At 46.9% G+C, this 21,742-nt stretch overlaps 2 protein-coding genes across 5 annotated transcripts; one reads left to right on the top strand and one right to left on the bottom strand.

The window, feature by feature from the left end:
• The first annotated feature begins 213 nt into the window (after window positions 1-213).
• On the top strand, window positions 214-8,194 carry LOC307208482 (uncharacterized protein). Of its 3 annotated transcripts, none has more exons than XM_079963091.1 (5): window positions 214-311; window positions 1,104-1,221; window positions 1,582-2,614; window positions 4,556-4,682; window positions 6,423-8,194. In XM_079963091.1, exons 3-5 carry the CDS (start codon window positions 1,817-1,819, stop codon window positions 7,418-7,420), a joined length of 1,923 nt encoding a protein of 640 aa, XP_079819217.1. In that variant the 5' UTR covers window positions 214-311; window positions 1,104-1,221; window positions 1,582-1,816; the 3' UTR covers window positions 7,421-8,194. The 3 variants fall into 3 exon arrangements, with proteins under 3 accessions (XP_079819217.1, XP_079819219.1, XP_079819218.1); XM_079963092.1 differs by having other exon boundaries at window positions 230-311; window positions 1,104-1,161; XM_079963093.1 differs by lacking the exon at window positions 1,104-1,221 and having other exon boundaries at window positions 217-311.
• A 3,643-nt stretch (window positions 8,195-11,837) lies between these two features.
• BRS3 (bombesin receptor subtype 3) lies at window positions 11,838-21,514 on the bottom strand. 2 transcript variants are annotated; one of them, XM_079963776.1, is made up of 4 exons: window positions 21,431-21,514; window positions 20,849-21,290; window positions 16,646-16,997; window positions 11,838-12,308 (listed from the first exon to the last, which is right to left on the bottom strand). In XM_079963776.1, exons 2-4 carry the CDS (start codon window positions 21,280-21,282, stop codon window positions 11,913-11,915), a joined length of 1,182 nt encoding a protein of 393 aa, XP_079819902.1. In that variant the 5' UTR covers window positions 21,283-21,290; window positions 21,431-21,514; the 3' UTR covers window positions 11,838-11,912. The 2 variants fall into 2 exon arrangements, with proteins under 2 accessions (XP_079819902.1, XP_079819901.1); XM_079963775.1 differs by lacking the exon at window positions 21,431-21,514 and having other exon boundaries at window positions 20,849-21,412.
• Window positions 21,515-21,742: the final 228 nt, after the last annotated feature.

Genomic DNA, 21,742 nt, shown 5'->3' with positions numbered 1-21,742 from the left:
CTGCCGCTTTTGGCAACGAGGCGCCTTCAAAAGGAGGAGCACAAATCTCAATCAAACCTACTGGGTGCGTTTTAAAACGATTCCGGAGGGGTGGTAGGTGTGAAAGGGTTAAGGGTAAAAAAAAAAAAAAGATAAAGCGCGCCTCGCTTCCTAGAGCGGCCCTGAGAATGAGTGGGCACGTGGGTGTGCGCCGATTCGTGTTGAAGGTTCCTTCCTGTTCCGCCTTCTGGCCCCGCCCTCCCGCTGTTGACAGAAGTGGCACCTGGAGTTCAGCTGCAGCAGCGACCTTGCAGGGGTCGCCCTCAAAAGAGGTGAGAGATGCGCGGAGCCTCCCTTCTCAGCGGGGCGCAAAGCGAATTCAGCATATATATTTCCAGGCCGAGGTAAACAGTGGAGCTTTTTATTTTGCAGTTTCCCCTTAGTTTGGAGTCCCAAAAGGTCCTGCAGATTCAGTTGGTTGGTTGAAAGCCGCTGCGGTGGGTGGGGTGGGGTGGGGTGGGGGAACAACACTCCTTCCCATCCCACACCGTTTCCCTATCTTTTTAAAGCTAGGGTGGGATGGGGTGCTAATAATAATAACAATAATATTTTATTTATATCCCACCCTCCCCAGCCGAAGCCGGGCTCAGAGTGGCTAACAACAGTAAAAGTAACACAGTTTACATAAAATCACAGTCAATTTATAGAAATGCATTCTAAAATCAATTCATTTTAAAATCAATTCAGAATCAAATTAGGAGTGTAACTTTGGAACCACAGAATTGTTGAATTGGAAGGGGCCCTGAGGGTCATCCAGTCCAACACCCAGCGATGCAGGAATCTTTTTGGCCAACATGGGGCTCGAATCCACAACCCTATACCGATTGTTTTTTAGACCATCTAGCTGAGCTGGCTGTAGCTCTCGTGAGGTTTCGGGCAGGAGAAATTTCCAGCCTTTAACATGGAGATGCCGGGGACTGAACCTGACAGTTATTGATGACTATGCTTGGCTATGCTTGGAGGAAATAATGCTTCTGAATACCAGTTGCTGGAAACCACAGGAAATGATCGTAACCTTGTGCTCTGATCCTGCTTGCAGGTTCATCTTATTTCAACATCCTCAGAGCCTCCCTCAGAGTGGAGACCTGGAGAAGGACCTTAGAAGAAGATCTAAAGGTCTGGGTAGGTTCATATCAGGAGAGACATTCCAGAACATATTGGGTTCCTGAGCTGCATCAGCGTGTAAGAAATCTGAGTTTGTAAGAAATCTTTTATAAAAAAACATTTACAATATACAGTGCAGCTGTTTGCAGAAGTATTTTATATTCATTATGAGCGAGAGAGAAGGCTAAGGGATGTCTAGCAGCTCCCCCTCTAGGGCCCGGAGGGGGGAGAGTGCGGTCTCCAAAGGCCGATCGATTGCCAAATGACTGATATTTGTGGAACACAGTTTAATATTGCAAACAGTTTTGCCTAATAACTTAGTTTGGAAGATACTGGTTTGATAAAGCTCAAAAGGAAGGTTTGGACAATTATAAAAAAAACATTTGTTTTCAAATAGGGGCAAAAATGTGCTGAGGCTTTTCTTTTTCTCACAAACAGGGAGAATTGAGCTTGTCCTGAGCCTATGGCATCACTGCCATTCCTTTCCAAAACTGTGACACTGCAGAAGGTCGCATCTGTGGCATCAGATCAGCCTGTTGAATGAGCATCAGGGTGAGCATCAAACTCATGGGCTGTGGGACGGCGAAGACTTCATGGTGGGCTCTTCTGAGAGCAGCTGTAAGCCTGAGCTGGCGTTTGGAAACTGGAAGGGAGACAACGGTTGACTTCAGAGATGTCTCTTGTGGAAAGAAAGAGGGTGTCAAAATGGGAGTCAGCAGGAAGCCAGGACCAAGATGTGCCTGAGAAGTCAAGAGCAAAGGTGGACGAGCTGGACCCAAAGGGCTGTGGGCCGGGGGACCGAGCAGAGGAAAAGCAAGAGGGGAAGGAAAACCCTCGAATTATCCAGTGTGGAGCCACTGAGGACTTGCTGAGATGGCCACCTCTCCCTCAGGTGAAGCAAGAAGCAGATGACAAACTGACTGAGCACTGGGAAGCCCAGTGGCAAGAATTCTTGAAGGCCACACCATCCCTTCGCTCGACACTTGAAGACCCGCCGGCGTGTCCGCCGTGGAGCAACTCGATGGCCTTTCTTGCCTCCTTTGAGGGAGCAGCTACTGTTCGCCGCTGGGCTCGAGGAGAGTGGGTGACCCGTCTCTCACCTTCCTCCGGCAGAGAAGCAGACCGAGCTTCCAGCCCCCTGAACGTGGCCGAGGTGGGGTCCCCTGGGAAGGGTAGGGAAGACTTCATGGGGACAGAGATGAAGGACCCACAGCTGTGTCCGCAGAAGGCCCAGGGCCTCTGGGAGGTTTGCTGCCGACTTCGGGAGCTTTGCCAACAGTGGCTGACGCCCAAGACACCCATGGAGGAGCAGGTGCTGGAGCTGGTGATCCTGGAGCAGTTCCTCTCCATCTTGCCGCCGGACATGCAGAGCTGGGTCAGGGAGCGCTGCCCGGCAGCGTGTGCCCAGGCAGTGGCCCTCGCTGAGGCTTTCCTGTTGAGGTGTCAAGAGGCCAAGAAGCAGCAGCGTGAGGTGAGCATCTCTCTTTTTATTATTTTTATTGGTTTTCACATATTACATTACAATACAGATGTACCAAAGCCAACACCATTTCCTCCCCATCCCCCCATACATTTACGTTTCTATTTCCTCAATTCATCATATTATTCTTTTCTCCTTCCTCCCACTTCCCTCCGCCCCCACTCGATTTCCTCCACATTATACAATTTACAGTAATCTTTGCATTCTACAATCTTCTCAAATCATCTATATATTCTTATTATCTTTCCTTACTAATTTTTCTTCCATCCAGTATTTCACATTTTAATCTAGGCATATTAGCATATCTTTTTTTTGAGCAATATTTTGCCATATATTCATCAAAACATTTCCACTCCTTTTTTAATTTTTGATTTGATTTGATTTCTTATTATAGCAGTTAATTTTGCCAAAATTAAATATTCATTTAGTTTACAAATCCATTCCTCCTTTGTGGGTATAGTTTGTGACTTCCCTGAGGCGAGCATCTCTTGCCCCAATGGAGGGAGGACTGGCATGGATTGCAGAGCAGATCTGAAGTGTCAGAAGGCAGACTTCTGGTGGGAGAGAGCAAGGATGGGTTCTGTGATGATGTGTGTGTGTCCCCCCCATCTCCCTGCAACTGGAAGAGCCGTAGCTCATCTACTTTGCATGCGGAAGGTTCCAGGTTCAATCCTCAGCATTCCTGGGAATGTATCCCAACTCCCAACTACCTTGCAGAGCCACTTGCAGGTAGACAATAGTGCAGGTAGACCAGGGGGCAGCAAACTGTTTCAGCAGGGGGCCAGTCCACTGTCCCTCAGACCTTGTGGGGGGCCAGACTATTTTTTTTTTTTTAGGGGGGGAGAACGAATTCCTATGCCCCACAAATAACCGAGAGATGCATTTTAAATAAAAGCACACATTCTACTCATGTAAAAACACCAGGCAGGCTGATTCCCGGACCGTCCGCAGGCCAGACTGAGAAGGCGATTGGGCTGGATCTGGCCCCCGGGCTTTAGTTTGGCCTACCCATGAGATAAACAATACTGAGCTAGGTGGACCAGCAATTGTGTGGCTCAAGATAATGTAGCTTCAAACATTATTTCATATTCTATGCTACTTTACCTGTCTAGATCTACTTTATTTGTAAAGGTAAAAGGACCCCTGGACAGTTAAGTCCAGTCAAAGGCAACTATGGGGTTGCGGCTCTCATCTCGCTTTCAGGCCGAGGGAGACAGCATTTGTCCGCAGACAGCTTTCTGAGTTAGGTGACCAGAATGACTAAACCACTTCTGGCACAACAGAACACTGTGACAGGTACCAGAGCGCACGGAAATGCTGTTTACCTTCCTGCCGGAGCAGTACCTATTTATCTACTTGCACTTTGATGTGCTTTTGAACTGCTAGGTTGGCAGGAGCAGGGACAGAGCAATGGGAGCTCACCCCGTCGCGGGGATTTGAACCACCGACCTTCCGCTTGGCAAGCCCAAAAAGCTCAGTGGTTAAGACCACAGCGTACAAGAGTTACTTCCTACGTAAGGAAAACAAGTGAGGCAGAGCTACAATGCACAGAGTGGTTTAAATATCAGTCCCTCTTTTTGTAGCTGTTTGAGGACAATAGAGGGTTTCTTAACAATACTCAGCGCCCCCAGCAAACTACAGTTCTCTGGATGCTTTGGGGGAAGCACTGACTGTTTGACGTCATTTAATTCTGCGTACAGATGCGCCAGAGTGCAGTGTGTGTTGGAAACCAGCTATTAGACCCATTGCTGCCCTGCTAACCTGTAATGTTGCTTGCAAAGGCATTCCCATGGGTGACTTTGGGAAGGGGCGCATGTGTCGGTATGTGTGCCGTCTGTGTGAGCGCACGGCATCCAGCCCTTGCCTGTAGCTTTTCCCTTTTCAGCCCCGCCCCCCTGCACTGATGCAAGTCCTTCACTGCTGCTGTTGCAGGTCCCGGGGCCTCTTGAGACGACGGCTCTGAACTTCTCAACGGCTGAGTGGACGCTTTCCAACATCTGGCAGAAACACCTCAGCAGAGGGAGCAAGCTAGAGGCGGGCAGAGACGCCGGCTTGCTGGGTAAGGAGAGAAACGTGTCATCGGCAGGAGACAGGAACATTAATAATGGGATTTCGGTCCTGGCTCTTTTTAAATATGCAAGTTAAGTTTTTTGTCCTTCATGCTGTCCTTCCTTGGGATGTTATCAGGTTCTTCTTCCTGCCACTCGTTGGGAAAGGGGCTCTGGATTTTTATTTTTATTTTGTACTTCTGCAAACTTGGGTATATCCCCTTACTCCCAAGCATGCCAATACTTCCTTTAAGCATGGATCGTTCACCTTTCATTCATTCCTTCATACGTTTAGTGAGTTTCACCCAGACCCTTCCTGCCAAAGGAGCCAAAGGCAGGAAACAGCGAGTGATAAAAAAGAATTTTTAAAAATCATAGATAAGATAAAATTTTATTCACATTAGCCAATGGCCATAGCAACAGTAAAACATTACAGTATACGCAGAAAAGGAAATTTGATATAAGAGCACAATTTAGAAATCATAAAACTTATTTAAAGCGTCTTAAAAACAATTCTGGCGCATGCACACCGGGAAGGATCTCTGCTGAAAAGACTGGTTGGTCTTCAGCAGACAGCAAAAAGACAGCAGAGATGGGAGGAGATTTCTCCTGCTACACTACAGGCCTGATTCCTACACTGCACAGAACAGAACTCTTGATAAGGTGGCATTTGCAGGAGTCCTCCGCCCCCTGAGGAATGCAGCAATCAATTGAGAATATAGGAATGAGAGGATCTTTCAGGTATCCTGGCCCCAAGCTATATAGCTTTTATGCACCCAAGCCATGTGAGTTTTAATCTGTTTTTAGTCTCTTGCTGTTTTAATTTTTCAAATGTATTCAATTGTTAATTTTTCTTTGTTTTGTTTTGTTGTAAACTGCCTTGGTAGAGAATCAGAGAGTTGTATTCCACGGTCAAACAGCTCTTAACTGCCAGAAAGTTTGTCCAGCTGGTGGTTTTGGTCTTGTTTTACAATCAAGAGGTTGATTAACTTTATGAAATACAGTGGTACCTCGGGTTACAGACGCTTCAGGTTACAGACTCTGCTAACCCGGAAATAGTACCTCGGGTTAAGAACTTTGCTTCAGGATGAGAACAGAAATCGTGCTCCAGCAGCAGGAGGCACCATTAGCTAAAGTGGTACCTCAGGTTAACAACAGTTTCAGGTTAAGAGCGGACCTCCAGAACGAATTAAGTTCTTAACCTGAGGTACCACTGTAAATAAACAAATCAGCACCTTGAACTTGGCCTAGTAGCTAATTGGCAGTCCATGTTGCAGAATAAAAAGGTAAAGGTACCCCTGACCGTTAGGTCCAGTTGCAGACGACTCTGGGGTTGCGCGCTCATCTCGCTCTATAGGCTGGGGGAGCCAGCGTTTGTCCGCAGACAGCTTCTGGGTCATGTGGCCAGCATGACTAAGCTGCTTCTGGAGAACCAGAGCAGCGCACGGAAATGCTGTTTACCTTCCCGCCGGAGCAGTACCTATTTATCTACTTGCACTTTGACGTGCTTTCGAACTGCTAGGTTGGCAGGAGCAGGGACCAAGCAACGGGAGCTCACCCCATTGCAGGGATTCGAACTGCCGACCTTCTGATCGGCAAGCCCTAGGCTCAGTGGTTTAGATCACAATGCCACATGTTGTAGAATACACCCCCACAAAAAACCACTGCCCTTCCCAGGGCTGAGGAGCATCTCTCCTAGGCACAAGCTATGACTCACGTGCTGACTCCCTTTTATTTTTACCTTATTCCAGGTGGGTGGCGAAGCGAGGATGAGAAAAACCTCTTACTCAGAAGAAGCGAGCAGATGACGACACCAAGGCAGGCGAAGGAGAACGTGGTCCAATGTCCTAACCAGGGGGATGCCCTTAAGAATCTGGACAGGCCAGAGAGGAAGCAGGAGCCGCTCAGAGGGATCAAGCCCAATAGACTCTCTCGCTGCAGTGGAGAAAAGGACAGTGGCAACATCAGCATGGCTGGGACTCTGCAAGGACTTTCCAAGGGTGAAAGCGAGGACCTCTCGAGGGTGTGCCCCGACCGCCCGGCACCCGAGGGAGTGAACGCCGACGTGAAAATATACAACTGTGCGGATTGTGGGAAGAGCTTTTCCCGCAGCTCGAACCTCATGAGCCACCAGAGGACCCACGCGGGCGACAAGCCGTACAAATGTTCGGACTGCGGGAAGGGCTTCACCCGCAGCTCGAACCTGATCAACCACCAGAGGACCCACACAGGAGAGAGGCCTTACACATGTCTGGACTGCGGGGAGAGCTTTTCCCGAAGCTCGCAGCTCATCAGCCACCGCCGGATCCACACAGGCGAGAAGCCGTACCAGTGCGCCGAGTGCCGGAAGTCGTTCAGCTTGCGCTCGCTCCTGATCCGCCACCAGAAGATCCACACGGGCGAGAAGCCGTACCAGTGCGCCGAGTGCGGGAAGAGGTTCATTGAGAGCTCTGAGCTCATCACCCACGAGAGGACCCACACGGGCGAGAAGCCCTACAAGTGCGGCGTTTGCGGCATCAGCTTCTGCCAGAGCTCGAACCTCTTGGCGCACACCCGGACCCACACGGGGGAAAAGCCCTACCGGTGCGCCAGCTGTGGGAAGAGCTTCAGCCGCAGCTCGAACCTCATTGTTCACGAGAGGACGCACACAGGCGAGAAGCCCTACGAGTGCTCCTACTGCGGGAAAGGCTTCAGCCAGAACTCCCGCCTTCTCAGCCACAAGAGAATCCACACCAGGGAGGCCGTGTGAAAAGCGCTTGGCTCTCGAGAGAGAAAAAGCAAAGCCAGGCACGTTTTGGACAAATGGGGACGTCGAAAACTCTGGCTCTGTTAGGCGCAAGAATGTCTGTGCAGAACGGAAGCGGGGGAACCTCTGGGAGCTAGAACTCCCATTGTCCCTTCTCCCTGGGGCAGATGGGAGTTGTAGCTCAGCACTGTTTAGAGCAGTTTCCCAAACTTGGGTTTCCTGCTGTTTTTGCACTACAAATCCCATCATCCCTAGCTAGCAGGGCCAGCGGTCAGGGACGATGGGAACTGTTGTCCAAAAACAGCTAGAGACCCTGGTTCAGAGGGCCGCTGTTCCTGATGCCGAAGGGCATGGAAAAGAATCAAAATAGTTTCCGGTGGCTGCAGGGAGAGGTTGGGTGGGGATCTTGATGCTGCCGAAGCTGAGCTCTTGTGCAGACAGGCCTTCCTCTGCCTCGTCCCAAGGATCCTGGCTCCTCATCCCCAGATTGAGCCTGATCTGAGACTTACTCTGAAGCAGAGGTTTCCAGTCGCCCTCTGATGAGCACTCCCCGGACTGAGACATCTTACGAAACTCATATACCGTTTTGGAGTTCCTGCTTCCACTGGGTCGACGTTCAATGGTTACTTTATTTGCCCCAGTGGAGTTACTTGAAATCTGCTTATGGCTTTGCTTAATCTTTTTCGTTGCTGCTTTTGTCCTGAACGTGTTTGAATTGTTGCAGAGTTTGAGATACTTGAAACAATTTAATAAAATTCCAACGGAAAAAATAAGAAATGTTTATAGTACATTACTTATTTCCCTCTCTCTCCTAGTCAATAATTTATTGATGTTGGATTAGGTTCAGGAAGAAGATGGGTGGCTCAACTAGAATTGATCGGCTCTGCTTATCATCAGCTCTCTGGCACCACCTACTGTCGGGCTCCCTGCCCTCCGCCCTATCATTCTCTATGGACATCAGCCGCTGCTGCTCATCACCATTTCTCCCTTTTTTCCCCCGCTTCCAATGATGGTCCTTTAAAAGGGTTAAAACCACGGAGCACTGATTCTCAGAGAAGCCAAGAAATTTGAAAAGGAGGAGGGGGGCGGACTGTAAACGCTGCAAAGTCCCTTCCTCCTCCAGCTCCTCCTTTATAGAGAAAGGATAGCATTCTCATCCAGGCGTCTACAACACCCAGGAAAACATACCCCATTATTCTGTTTTGCTACTGTTCCCCAACCTCTTTCCCTTTTGTCTCTTATAACAGATGTAGTTTGTGGATGAAATTCATTCTGCTATACAAGTCTTAAAGGGGCAGGGGCTCCAGTCACCTGTCTGAACAATACTACCTCCAATTGTAGAGGTGTTTCATACAATTAAATGCACCTCCATCTAAATAATGTTTAAAAGCTGCACATGGCTAGTACTCTTCCTATTAACATGATACCTTTTTTTGTTCAGGTGATTTGTTTTAAATAAAATAAAATAATATATATAATAATATAAAATATAAAATAATATATGCTCTAAAAGACAGTCTGAAATTTTTGATATTATGATATTTAACAAATGCATTTAAGTCCTGCCCAGGGTGCTAATGGTACGGTTCAGAAACAGAGCATGATAATATCTTTTCGAAACGTAATTGTTTATGTACAGTGGTTCCTCGGGTTACATATGCTTCAGGTTACATACGCTTCAGGTTACAGACTCCGCTAACCCAGAAATAGTGCTTCAGGTTAAGAACTTTGCTTCAGGATGAGAACAGAAATCGTGCTCTGGCAGCACGGCGGCATCGGGAGGCCCCATTAGCTAAAGTGGTGCTTCAGGTTAAGAACCGTTTCAGGTTAAGTACGGACCTCCAGAACGAATTAAGTACTTAACCCAAGGTACCACTGTACTGAGTTGAATAGGATCCAAAATGCAGCAGTCTGGTTGGTCCTAGAACAATAGGATTCAGAATGCAGCGGTCTGATTGGTCCTAGAACAATAGGATCCAGAATGCAGCAGTCTGATTGGTCCACAGGAGCCACCCAATCCAGTTCCAGGGGGAAGTGAATCCGCAACCTGATTGGCGTACAGGAGAATTCCAGAATTAGCCAATCACGTGGGGCCCATTATGTAAATAATGTATGTAAAGCAGACATTCTGGGGGAACTTCCATTCCTCCTCACCACTATGAGCTGAATAAAGAGCATGAAATCCACTCTGGACTCCAAGTATATTTCAGTAATCAAACTCCTGATTTATTCCTCGTTCTGTGACTGTAATATGTGTGGTTCCAGCACTTTGGCTACCGGGAGGCCGAGGGTCCCCGCGAGGTCTGCAGCCGCCTCCGGTTCCTGTGATACCAGTGGCTGAAGCCCGAGAGGCGCACCAAGGAGCAGATCCTGGAACTGCTGATTCTGGAGCAGTTCCTGGCCGTCCTGCCACCGGAAGTGCAGAGCTGGGTGAAGGGAAGCGGCCCAAAGACCTGTGTTAACGGAAAAATCCGAGGGCTCCCTTGGACAAAAACAAAGACACCAACCAGGATAACTTGGAGCAAAACAGCAGCCTGTAGGCTTGGCCTTTATTGAATAGGACTCCCACCCGCAACAAGATGAAGCAAAATGGAAGCCCAGAACAAAAGAAGACCCCAACTTTTATTAGTTACTAATCCCCCAAACTACACCCTTGAGTCTACATCACACCTACATCACAGAAAGGAGGGGTTGAGGGAGGAGTTGTGGTGGTAACCTGAGTGTCCTGTCACCTGGCTGGTTCCCTTCTCTCCCCCTCCCCATGAGTACTTTCCAGGTGACAGAGGGGAGTTTGCAGTTTCCTGGCCCCAGAGGGAAGACCTGATCATTGTCCTTTGTTCCAGTCCATGCTGAATCCACTCCCATATGCAAGTTCTTTGTGATCTTGATGGTCTTCTGTCTAGGACCATCAGGGTTGGCATAGCAACTGGGCAGGGTCACAACTGGACCTAATGGTCAGGGGTCCCTTTACCTTTTTTACACTCTTCTTTGTTAACTTAAGAACCTGAATGAGTCGAAGTGATTTAGCGGGGAGGACCTGGTTCGTGGCAGAGAATTAGTGCTGTACGGGTCAATAGTCCGTGAGACGACCGGGGGCTCCATACAAATGCCACAGCCATGTACACACATTCACAGCACATCCGCCCGCCCCCTCCATGAAGAATCATGGGAACTGTAGTTTGTGCTGGGAATTATTTGCCACTCACAGAGCTTCAAGCAACAGTTCCCAGGATCCTTTGAGGAGGAAGTGTGCTCTAAAAACCTACACAGCCCTAGTGGCAAGGAGTTCCACAGCTCAGCTCAGGTATTAGCTCTGGGAAGTGTTGTGACTCCAGGTTGATGGCTCGTATTACCTCTTGTGGGTGCATGTGCCACAGTTTTAACCAATCCAGCCATGTGGATATTGAGAGAGTGCAGATTCCTGAGGTCAAGCTATCCTAGTCCACAAACTGCTGAAACTAGCAAACTAAGGGGGTATTGTACTTGCCAAACTAAAGAGGAGTAGCAGGTTAAACTGTTTGAGTACACAGAATTTGTGATTATGACAGAAAAGGTCAGGTTCCGATCGACCCAAAAGTTTAAAAAAGAATGGGACATCTATAGACTATATCTAAAAGAACATTGTCCCCACATCAAATCTTTAATATGCTTTGATTAACTGTTGTAATAACTAAAGTTAAAATGAATATAAACAACATGTAATATTGTTTAAGTTTATTGAAAAACAGATGCAGTTAACAAGGAACTAAAAGAACCACTCAGAGGATTTCGGAAGTCATCAGGCGGAGAAGAAACTGCTGTACTTTATTGGATGAAGAAAAATAATCATTTCCTTAATAACAATTTAAACCACTTAATTAACTAAAACAATAACATGATAGCACATGTATCCATGTTTCTTAACTGATGTGTTTAAACAATTAAAAAAAAAACTTAGACTGAGTTTTAGCACACATGAAAAACTTAAAACAAATCCTTATTTCCTGATGAATAGCATTTGGACTATAATTTAACAGAAATATATTTAGAAAGATTTTTCCTCCAAAAGCATTTTATTTTAAAAATCCAATTTAAATAAAAAAAATCCGATTTTTGGAAGCAAGATTGGAAGGACTTTATTGCATATATACAGAAGCAATGTACACAGCTTAATACATTAGCAGGATTTCAAAAAGTCTTGTAAAGACATTATGATTGGACCAGAAGTAATTTTAATGATTTCATAATTTAAAATGGACATGCAGTAGGATGATAAACAATGGAACCAGGGAAGGGAATAAGGGGAAGTCAACTCTATTTTCCCCCCTATGTTTGAATATGTATTGTTGCTTTTATTTGTTGTTGGTTTTGGAAAATTAATGAAATAAATAAAATAATATTTATTTATTTATTTATTTATTTATTTTTAAAAAGGGGCTTCACCTCTTTTCTGCACCCTGACATGCTTTAATCTCACTGGGCCTTGGCAGGACAATTATCCAAAGGCCCGGCAGAATTAAACACTCTCCTCCTCTTTAGTGATGCTATAATCTGTCAGCAGAGTGACACTGATTTCGGAGCCTGTGACCGACATGGCCCTGGTGGGAGTTGCACTCTGGATGATGCGGGAATGGCCCGGAGGGGTCTTGGCTTGGCAGCACAGAACTTCCTTCTTAAAATGTTGGCGGAAGCTTTTGCTCAGCCAGTAGAGAGCAAAGGGGTTGACGCAGGAATTGCTGAAAGCCAGAGCCCGGGAGAATATTGTGGCAACGAGGTGGAAGGTTGATGTGTCGACAGAAGCGTAGTAAGTGAAGGAACGATAAAGGTAAAGGACATGATTTGGGAGCCAACAGAGGGCAAACAGGCCAACCAAGACCAGCACAGTTTTGGCGACTCTCTTGCGAGATTCAATCTGCAGGGGAAAATCGTTGCACATGTAAAAAACCCACATTTTGTAATAAAAAAATCTGCAGACGAGAGTCACAAAAAGCAATGTGTATGCCATACGCCGCCACGCCACTCCACCCCACTCCACCCCGTGTACATCGAGAAAGGGAGCCCTCTGAAGAAGTTCGTCGCCTTTGGAAAAGGTGCTGAGAAGGAAGAAGAAGAGCTTGTGGATCCTTAAACTACTGTCAGGGAGCATTGTGAACAGATTGAGAAATGTGTGAAAGCTTGGGAACGTTTAGAGGAGTGTACAGATGAACTCTTTGACTTCTTGCATGCTAGGGACCATTGTGTGGCTCACAAACTCTTCAGCAAATTGAAATAAATGTTAATATAAGCCTGTGTCCTCCTCGTGCATAGCTGATGAAAACCTGAGTCTGTTCAGTTTGAGTAAACACGCAGCTCTGCACCTGTGATATGAAAGTGAATGCAGCTAGCTCTGTGGTAATTCTGGGAGAATTTAAGAGTTGCCATCAGGATACATCTGTGTTATGTACAGTGGTACCTTGGGTTAAGAACTTAATTTGTTCCGGAGGTCCGTTCTTAACCTGAAACTGTTCTTAACCTGAAGCACCACTTTAGCTAATGGGGCCTCCCGCTGCCGCCACACGATTTCTGTTCTCATCCTGAAGCAAAGTTTTTAACCCGAGGTACTATTTCTGGGTTAGTGGAGTCTGTAACCTGAAGTGTCTGTAACCTGAAGCGTCTGTAACCCTAGGTACCACTGTAGAAGATTTGTGGCTCCTTAACAAAGTGTTCCTTAGACTTCTGATATTAAAGATATTTCCTGTCCAAAAAAAATTAAATCTGCATATCATCTCTTTTTTTAAAAAAAAATGTGACTAGAGATTTTCCTCATTCAGAAAAGCACATGCATTGTCTCTTTCTTCAGGTTGTGTTTCCTACCGATCAGTTTCATTTGTTGTGAGACATCGGCATCATATGCATTATAAGGTTAGGAAGAAAAGAGTTGGAGAGGGAGAGGGGTGGTGGTAAAGCTTATGTTTTTTTATTTAGTGGATGTGTGGGGTTTTGTGTCAGCTGGGTAGGTTCTTCTTTCTATTCATTTACAGTGGTGCCTCGCAAGACGAAAAGAATCCGTTCCGCGAGTCTCTTCGTCTTGCGGTTTTTTCGTCTTGCGAAGCAAGCCCATTAGCGGCTTAGCGCTATTAGCGGCTTAGGGGCTTAGTGGATCAGCTGATAAGCGGCTTAGCTGCTTAGCGGATCAGCTGATAAGCGGCTTAGCGGCTTAGCGGATCAGCTGATAAGCGGCTTAGCGGCTTAGCGGATCAGCTGATAAGCGGCTTAGCGGCTTAGCGGATCAGCTGATAAGCGGCTTAGCAGATCAGCTGTTAAGCGGCTTAGCGGATCAGCTGTTGAGCGGCTTAGCGGATCAGCTGATAAGCGGCTTAGCGGCTTAGAAAAAGGGGGGAAAGGGGGAAAAACGCGCAGGAACTCGCAAGACGTTTTCGTCTTGCGAAGCAAGCCCATAGGAAATTCGTTTTGCGAAGCATCTCCAAAATGGAAAACCCTTTCGTCTAGCGGGTTTTCTGTCTTGCGAGGCATTCGTCTTGCGGGACACCACTGTATTACGTTTCCTTGGTAGTGAGAGGTATTGGGGGCCAGGGTGTGGTTGGTTGTCTGTGGTTGGCTGCAGTGGGGTTTGTTTTCATTTGTGGGATGGGTGGGTGGGTGTTTTTGAATCAGGTTAGCCATATTGATTTGTTTGCTGACGGTGGATTCTTGTCGTTGTCTTGTTGGGCTGCGTATGTGATAAAGGGAACCAAACCGGGGTGAAGGCGTCTTCTTCTTTTTGTCCCTGTGGTAGCTTCAGTTTATTGGTTAATTTTTCTAATAAGGCTGTTCCCCATACAATTTCATACTATTGGTCCATGTTTATTTCTGACAGGTCTCTCCAGTGTCTGGCTATGAAGCTTCTGGCTGCTGAGAGTAGATGAGTTATGAGCTCTTTATGAGTGGGCATTATTATCTTGGAAGATGTTCAGTAGAGCCAGTTCTGGGGTGACGTCTAATACCTGTTTAGTTACAGTCATACCTCATGTTACGTCCACTTCATGTTACGTTCTTTCAGGATATGTCCCGCGGCAACCCGGAAGTACCAGAAAGGGTTACTTCCAGGTTTTGCCACTCCAGCATTTTGGTGACGTTCCTGGGTGTATTAGTGCTAGTTTCTGTGGTGTTAGGTGCCACCTGTAGGTGAGTTTCAGAGTGAGTTCTTTTCTCTTCACTGATATGGACTTAAAGGGAGGTTTAGATCACATTCTGGTCCATTGGGTGGGGTTGATTTCGTAGCCTATGTCATCCTCCCATTGTTAAGGAAGGTGTGCAATTGGTGGTGTGTTAGCCAGGGTATTTGGGTGCCCTTCTGCATACAATCTTAAAAGAAAATAGCCCCAAATCAACATGGCAGTAAAGGCTAGACCAGTCTCCCTGAACTTGGTGCCCAGTGAGTTCTGGTAGCTCAGGATGATGGGAGTTGTATTTTAAAACATCTGGGAGGCACCAGATTGGGGAACACTGTACTAAAGTTTCTCTGGGCGGGAGCTATGGTTTATGTGTTGGAGGAAACAAAATGAACTCTCCATCCTGCAATTTTTTTTATTTGCGGAAGGTTAGGAGATTTTAATAGTTCAAGAAGATTTGAGTGGCTGACCAACTTAAATGTCAAATATTGGCAATGTGTTTTTAAAGTATTATCTTTTATCGGAACAAAAACAAAAATGCTTTAATCATCAAAATATTTGATACCTTGGTGAATTACAAAAAGACTAGGGTACTCCTTTACCAAAGAGTTTCCCACTGAATTCAATGGGACTTACTTCTGAGTACAGGATTGCACCTGCTCACTTTGGAAAAAAAAACACAAGTAGAATTCTTGTGTTGCATGCTCATTGATTATGGTCCAAACCTTGGTCAAAGCAAGGTTCAGACAAACAGAACAGCATTTTATCAAATGTATCTTGTGTTGGGATTTTGTCTATGTGCAGCTTCATACAAAGCAATTAAGATTTGGCCAAAGGCCAAGAAGACTGAGCAGAGGGAGTCATTCTGCCTAGAGATATGGGACCTTGGATACAACTCTGCTATTGGTTGATGTTTCCACTTAGGCATGATGACTCATAAGCTTCCCTGACTGGATAGTGTTGGTCAGTGTGGTGTTTGTTTGGACTTTGTTATGAGAGAGCTAGTTTAAGATCCATATCTGTTCATGTATATAGTAACTTGTAGAGTCTGCCGTAAATAGTAAACGCCTCTAAGTAACCAAGTTACTAGTAACAGGTAACAGTGTCTTGTTCCTGCTTCATCCTTCCTGCCTGCAACTGATTGCTTCTGGAAGTCTGTGTATGCTCTGCTATACTCAGCTGGGTCTGGCTAAGATGGTGTGGAGGGGGGGGGGATGAAATTAATTGTTTAATACTGTAACGAACCACAGCTTATTCAAGCTGCACCTGCAAATGAAGATTTGTCCTTTGCAGGCAGGCCTTGAAACGGCCTGACTCACACAACTTCATCCATATATATGAACTTGGCTAGGTATGACCAGAGATTTGCCAACCAAACCCTCTCAGTGGTGGAGGAAAACATTGGTGGCTTTCCGTTCCATACCTTCTCAGCACAGAAGCTCAACTGGGCATAGCCTGTCCCTGATAAACCAGGTGAGAGTTAAAAGAAAGTAAGGTTTGATGCAGGAGACATGAGAAAGCAATGTTTCCCATCAATGAACAGAAATCTGGCTTTCAACTCCCTGAAGCAGATGACCACCAGTAGTTAAAAACCACTGCTCAAGTCAGCACAACATACCGTGTTTTTCATTCTATAAGACACACTTTTTCCTTCCTAAAAAGTAAGGGGAAATGTGTGTGTGTCTTATGGAGTGAATGCAGGCTGCGTTGCTTTCGCTGAAGCCAGAACAGCAAGAGGGATAGCAGTGCAAAGCCTCTTCAACAACATTTGATTCAGAATATTTTTTTTCTTGTTTTCCTCCTCTAAAAACTAGGTGCGTCTTATGGTCGGGTGTGTCTTACAGAGTGAAAAATACGGTACATCTCAGTAGCACAGTTAATTAACATTGCTGATTAGCTACTTAATTAAGCAAAGTGGTGCTTTCTAGGTGCATGGCTCCTCCCTCACCTATTGATACAACCTTTGCTCCATAAGTGAATAAGCTTCTGCTATGGGCTTCCAGGGAGATAGACTCTTGATCAGCCATGTGCCAGAGCAACAACCCCAAACATCTGGAGGGCACCAGGTTGGCGAAGGCTGCCCTAGATCTCTACTTACCTGCTTGCGAGCATGGCTGTGCTCTTCTGCCGGCATGTTGGATGTGCTTTTGTACAGCGCCTTTGCAATGAGAAAGTAGTAGATCGATATAACTGCTAGCGGTATGATATAAAACATCAAGAAGCACACCAGGGAATGGGCTTCCTGGATGATTCTCTCGGAGACGGGGTAAGGAGCGCAGGTCTCAAAAGAGCCATTTTTATCAGGAATGTGAAAGGCGTAGAGGTCGGAGGACACGGCCTCTGGAACGGCTAATAACATGGAGATGATCCAGACGGCGGCGGCTTTGCAGCAGGTCTTCAGGACGGCATCAGCCCTTTGCAGTTCCAAGGGCTTCACAATTGCCTTGTACCTGGAATGGCAATTAATGCCGAAGTGTTGAAAGCAATGAAAGCACTGAGCGAAATCAAAGGAACACCCCGTTTCCCCAGAACTGTCTCCCTGGCATTGTCTGTGCCCCATCAGACTCCCGGAAATGTGTTTGGCTTCCAAACTTTTGGAACAATCTGTTACGAATGCCTAACTCTTGCGTGCATATGGGAATTAATGAAATTGAATGCAGTTGGCTTTGCTGATCTCAGACTGTTTGACCAAATATATTGAGCCTTGGAGATTCTATTCTGCTTTTTGGTTGGGGCTTCATCTACACCATGGGTAGGCAAACTAAGGCCCGGGGGCCGGATCTGGCCCAATCGCCTTCTCAATCCAGCCCACGGACAGTCTGGGAATCAGCGTGTTTTTACATGAGTAGAACGTGCGCTTTTATTTAAAATGCGTCTCTGGGTTATTTGTGGGGCATAAGAATTCGTTCATTCCCCCCCCCAAAAAAAATAATCCGGCCCCCCACAAGGTCTGAGGGACAGTGGACCGGCCCCCTGCTGAAAAAGTTTGCTGACCCTTGATCTACACTGATAAATGGGCTGCAAAGGTTTTCTGTCATTCTTACACTTCAATTTTTGCTCTTCCTGAACTGCTTTAATACACCACCAGGTGGCATGAAGACACAGCTCTCTTTATCCTGCCTTTTGGCGCTTGGTTTGTATCATCATCCATTCTTAAGGAAATCAGCCCTGAGTGCTCACTGGAAGGACAGATCGTGAGGCTGAGGCTCCAATACTTTGGCCACCTCATGAGAAGAGAAGACTCCCTGGAAAAGCCCCTGATGTTGGGAAAGATGGAGGGCACAAGGAGAAGGGGACGACAGAGGACGAGATGGCTGGACAGTGTTCTTGAAGCTACCAGCATGAGTTTGACCAAACTGCGGGAGGCAGTGGAAGACAGGAGGGCCTGGCGTGCTCTGGTCCAGGGGGTCACGAAGAGTCGGACACGACTAAACAACAACATTGTATCATCACCACCACCAACAACAACCATCGTTATCACTATCATATAAAGTGGGAAATGTTGTTCTTCCAGATGCTAGCAGTTTAATCATTTGGGATTTGTTCCAAATATTCCATGTCACATTCAGCTTCTGTTATTCAGGAATCAAGAGTTAACATTTTACATATTTGAGACAAATTGCTAAAAATTACAGTTGCTTCCATTAACATAAAGGGAGGTCTTACTCTCCAAACACAGACTGGAAATACAAAGCTTTGAAATAATGGGAAACAGGGACATCAAAAGCTCCCATCACCTTGGCTCATGGCTATGCTGGTTGGGAAGGTGGAATCCAATACCTGGTGGAGTGGGCCACAGGTTCAAATCCCACCCTCCCAGGCTAAGGGGTCGTTTCAAAGACTGTATACACATTGTACATCCCCCTCCACCCAAACGATCCTGGGAATTGCAGTTCACCCCTCACAGAGCTACAATTCCCAGCCCCCCCCCTTTATAGGTAAAAAAGGCAAAGGACCCCTCAAAGAATCTGGAAACTGGTTGTAAGTTGCTTTAGGTTTCCTTGAGCAACATAAATTTAATTAATAACAGCAACAACAGTAACTATAACCGTAGAGAGGCAGTGTGGCATAATGGTTAGCGCGACCAGGGTTCAAATCCTGCTCACTGGGTGACCCTGGGCCAGCCACTGCCTCTTAGCCTAACCTACAGGGTCGTTGTGAGGATGAATTGGGGGAGAGGGAGAAAGAAGCATGTACACTCTCTTAAGCTCCTTGGAAGAAAAATGTGGTTTATGAAGGTAATTGGACAAGGGTGGCGCTGTGGGTTAAACCACAGAGCCTAGGACTTGCCGATCAGAAGGTCAGCAGTTCGAATCCCTGCGACGGGTGAGCTCCCGTTGCTCGGTCCCTGCTCCTGCCCACCTAGCAGTTCGAAAGCACCTCAAAGTGCAAGTACAGTAGTACCTCAGGTTAAGTACTTAATTGGTTCTGGAGGTCTGTTCCTAACCTGAAACTGTTCTTAATTTGAAGCACCACTTTAGCTAATGGGGCCTCCTGCTGCTGCTGCACCGCCAGAGCACAATTTCTGTTCTCATCCTGAAGCAAAGTTCTTAACCTGAAGCACTATTTCTGGGTTAGCGTATGTAACCTGAAGCGTATGTAACCTGAGGCACCACTCCGGCGGGAAGGTAAACGACGTTTCCGTGCACTGCTCTGGCTTGCCAGAAGCGGCTTAGTCATGCTGGCCACACGACCCGGAAGCTGTATGCCAGCTCCCTCGGCCTGTAAAGCGAGATGAGCGCCGCAACCCCAGAGTTGGCCACAACTGGACCTAATGGTCAGGGGCCCCTTTACCTTTACCTTTATGAAGGTAATAATTAAATAACAGTTTTGACCTCCTCCCAGCTTTACAATTCCCAACACCCTTAACAAACCACTGTTACCAGGATTATTTTGGGGGCAGGGGCTATGGGACAACACTCTGTAAATGCCTAGCATGCAACTGAGTTATTGTTAGAAGGCGGTTTTTAAAATGAGAGGTGATAAATACAGGGTGCCATGGCACATATGGACTCTTTCACTGGTGTCCCTGTGCAGGTCACTCAGACCTTCCAAGTGCCCCTATTTTCCAGAAACAGTCCTGGATTTACAGAAGCCATCCCAGTTTCTTGATCCCAGGATTTCCTGCTTTTCCTTAAGACGCCCCTATTTTCATCAGAGAAATGTTGGAGGGTATGGAGTTATGCGACCCCCCCAAGCCAAGTTGATTGGAAGACATCTGAAGGCAGCCCTGTATATGTTTTATTATTATATATGCTGGAAGCTGCTCAGAGTGGCTGGGGCAACCAGTGGCGTAGCGTGGGGGGGTGCAGGGGGGGCCGGCCGCACCGGGCGCAACATCTGGGGGTTAGGGTTAGGGGCGCAAATCCACGGGTTAGGGGGCGCAAATCCACGGGTTAGGGGGCGCAAATCCACGGGTTAGGGGGCGCAAATTACTTGCCTTGCCCCGGGTGCTGACAACCCACACTACGCCACTGGGGGCAACCCGGTCAGATGGATGGGGTAGAAACTAGAGAGGGGAAAGGCCTGGAAAAAAACCAGAAAAATGGGGGGGGGCACCAGGTTTTTTCCGCCCTTCCCCAATGCTGCCTTTTCCCAGAAAAACTGAAAGAAAAAAAAGTTTGATATAGTTTTAATATTCCACACAATCCCCCCCCCATTTTTCCTGGAGAAAAAAAGGACCCCCAGGGAAAAATGGGGAACCCCAGTTTTCCTCCTATTTTTCTAGTCCTCCCCCCCCCGCCCTCCCATCTCTTATAGAAACAGTAAAATTATCAAAATAAAAAAATCTGAAGAAGTGTGCATGCACACGAAAGCTCATACCTAGAACAAACTTAGTTGGTCTTTAAGGTGCTACTGGAAGGAATTTTTTTATTTTGTTTTGACTATGGCAGACCAACACGGCTACCTATCTGTAACTGGAACCTTAAGACAGGATTTGTGAACAAAAAAGACAATGGGGAGGCTTTTCCATTTTCCTTCGACCTTGCAGAGAAATATTTGAGGTCAATTTGGGAGGGACAAAATGGTTTCAGGACTTTTTCTGTGGGGTTTCAGACATGTGGTTTATATATGCAGTTATGAACATTTTATACACACACACACACACACACACACACACACACACACAGTGCTACCTCCAGTTACATATACTTTAGGTTACAGACTCCGCTAATGGGCGTCCCTATTTTTTTCCTGGAGAAATGTTGGAGGGTATGCAAGACTCCAAACTCAGCCCCATCCAAGCCAAGGCGCGAGCAAACCCCGCCCCGCTGTCCAATTCTGGGTCCTTCCAACTCACCTGTCCGCACTGAGCACGGTTAAAGTGAATACGGAGACGCCGACAGAGGTTCTCTGGATGAAGGAGAGCAGCTTGCAGCCCATTCTTCCGAACAGCCAGGTGTCCACCATGTAGCAGGCAGCATCCACAGGGACGCAGGTGAGCAGGAGCAGCAGATCCCCGAAAGCCAGGCTGGTGATGAAGATGTTTGGGACGGTCTGCATCGACTTGATCTTGAAGAAGACTTGAACGAGGATCACATTCCCAAGCAGACCAACGGCAATGATCGCGGCGTAGACCACGCAGATTGTGCAGAGCACTCCCAAGCCCAGCGAAGTCTCTTCGGACCCCCTTTCCTCCGCAGTTTGATTCCCCGTGGCAGGTGCCGGGTGGCCAGTTGCGTTTGCAAAATCGGGAGGAGCCGCGTTCATCCCCAGCGGAGGTGCCCTGGACATTTTGCCAGCTGAGGGTGGAATTAAATTGGTCAGAAGCATTAATGCTGATAAGAGAGAGAGAGAGAGAGAGAGAGAGAGAGAGAGAGAGAGAGAGAGAGAATGTAAGCAAACTGGCTGCAAATCCAATTCCACAAGATGTTTTACTCACATCTTCTCGCTGAGGAGTCTCAAAGCATGATAGGAATGGATGCTCGCAGATTCACTGCTGAACTGTGTGGGAGGTGTGGAGCGTCTTTATCTTTTTTTAAAAAATATAGATGCCTTTCAGCAGCTACTGTGGGGGAAAGAGAGAGGAGGAGAAAATTGGAGTGGGGGTGGGGATTGATGGCTTTTTCTCACTGGTTTCCCTGTCAACAGTACTCTGTTATTTCGATTAGGCTGGCTCTTTGCGCAATTTGCACGCTGAAATGACTTTCTCCGTATTAAAAGTGTCTATGGCGCACCGGCTGAGTGCCTATGT

This window comes from Podarcis cretensis (genome assembly GCF_951804945.1).
Source record: "Podarcis cretensis genome assembly, chromosome: 2".
Taxonomy (NCBI): Eukaryota; Metazoa; Chordata; class Lepidosauria; order Squamata; family Lacertidae; genus Podarcis; species Podarcis cretensis.
Note: the sequence above shows the minus strand (reverse complement) of the source record. Positions and strands in the feature narration are given on the sequence as shown.

Excerpts from the sequence above, each read along its gene's own strand:
- LOC307208482 (XM_079963091.1), top strand. The coding sequence starts at position 1,817 with ATGTCTCTTGTGGAAAGAAAGAGGGTGTCAAAATGGGAGTCAGCAGGA. Across the intron at positions 2,615-4,555 it reads CCAAGAAGCAGCAGCGTGAG|GTCCCGGGGCCTCTTGAGAC; the intron begins GTGAGCATCTCT and ends CTGCTGTTGCAG. Across the intron at positions 4,683-6,422 it reads CAGAGACGCCGGCTTGCTGG|GTGGGTGGCGAAGCGAGGAT; the intron begins GTAAGGAGAGAA and ends ACCTTATTCCAG.
- BRS3 (XM_079963775.1), bottom strand. The coding sequence starts at position 21,321 with ATGCTTCTGACCAATTTAATTCCACCCTCAGCTGGCAAAATGTCCAGG. Across the intron at positions 16,998-20,848 it reads ACCGTGCTCAGTGCGGACAG|GTACAAGGCAATTGTGAAGC; the intron begins GTGAGTTGGAAG and ends TTGCCATTCCAG. Across the intron at positions 12,309-16,645 it reads ACAGCCATGCTCGCAAGCAG|ATTGAATCTCGCAAGAGAGT; the intron begins GTAAGTAGAGAT and ends TTTCCCCTGCAG.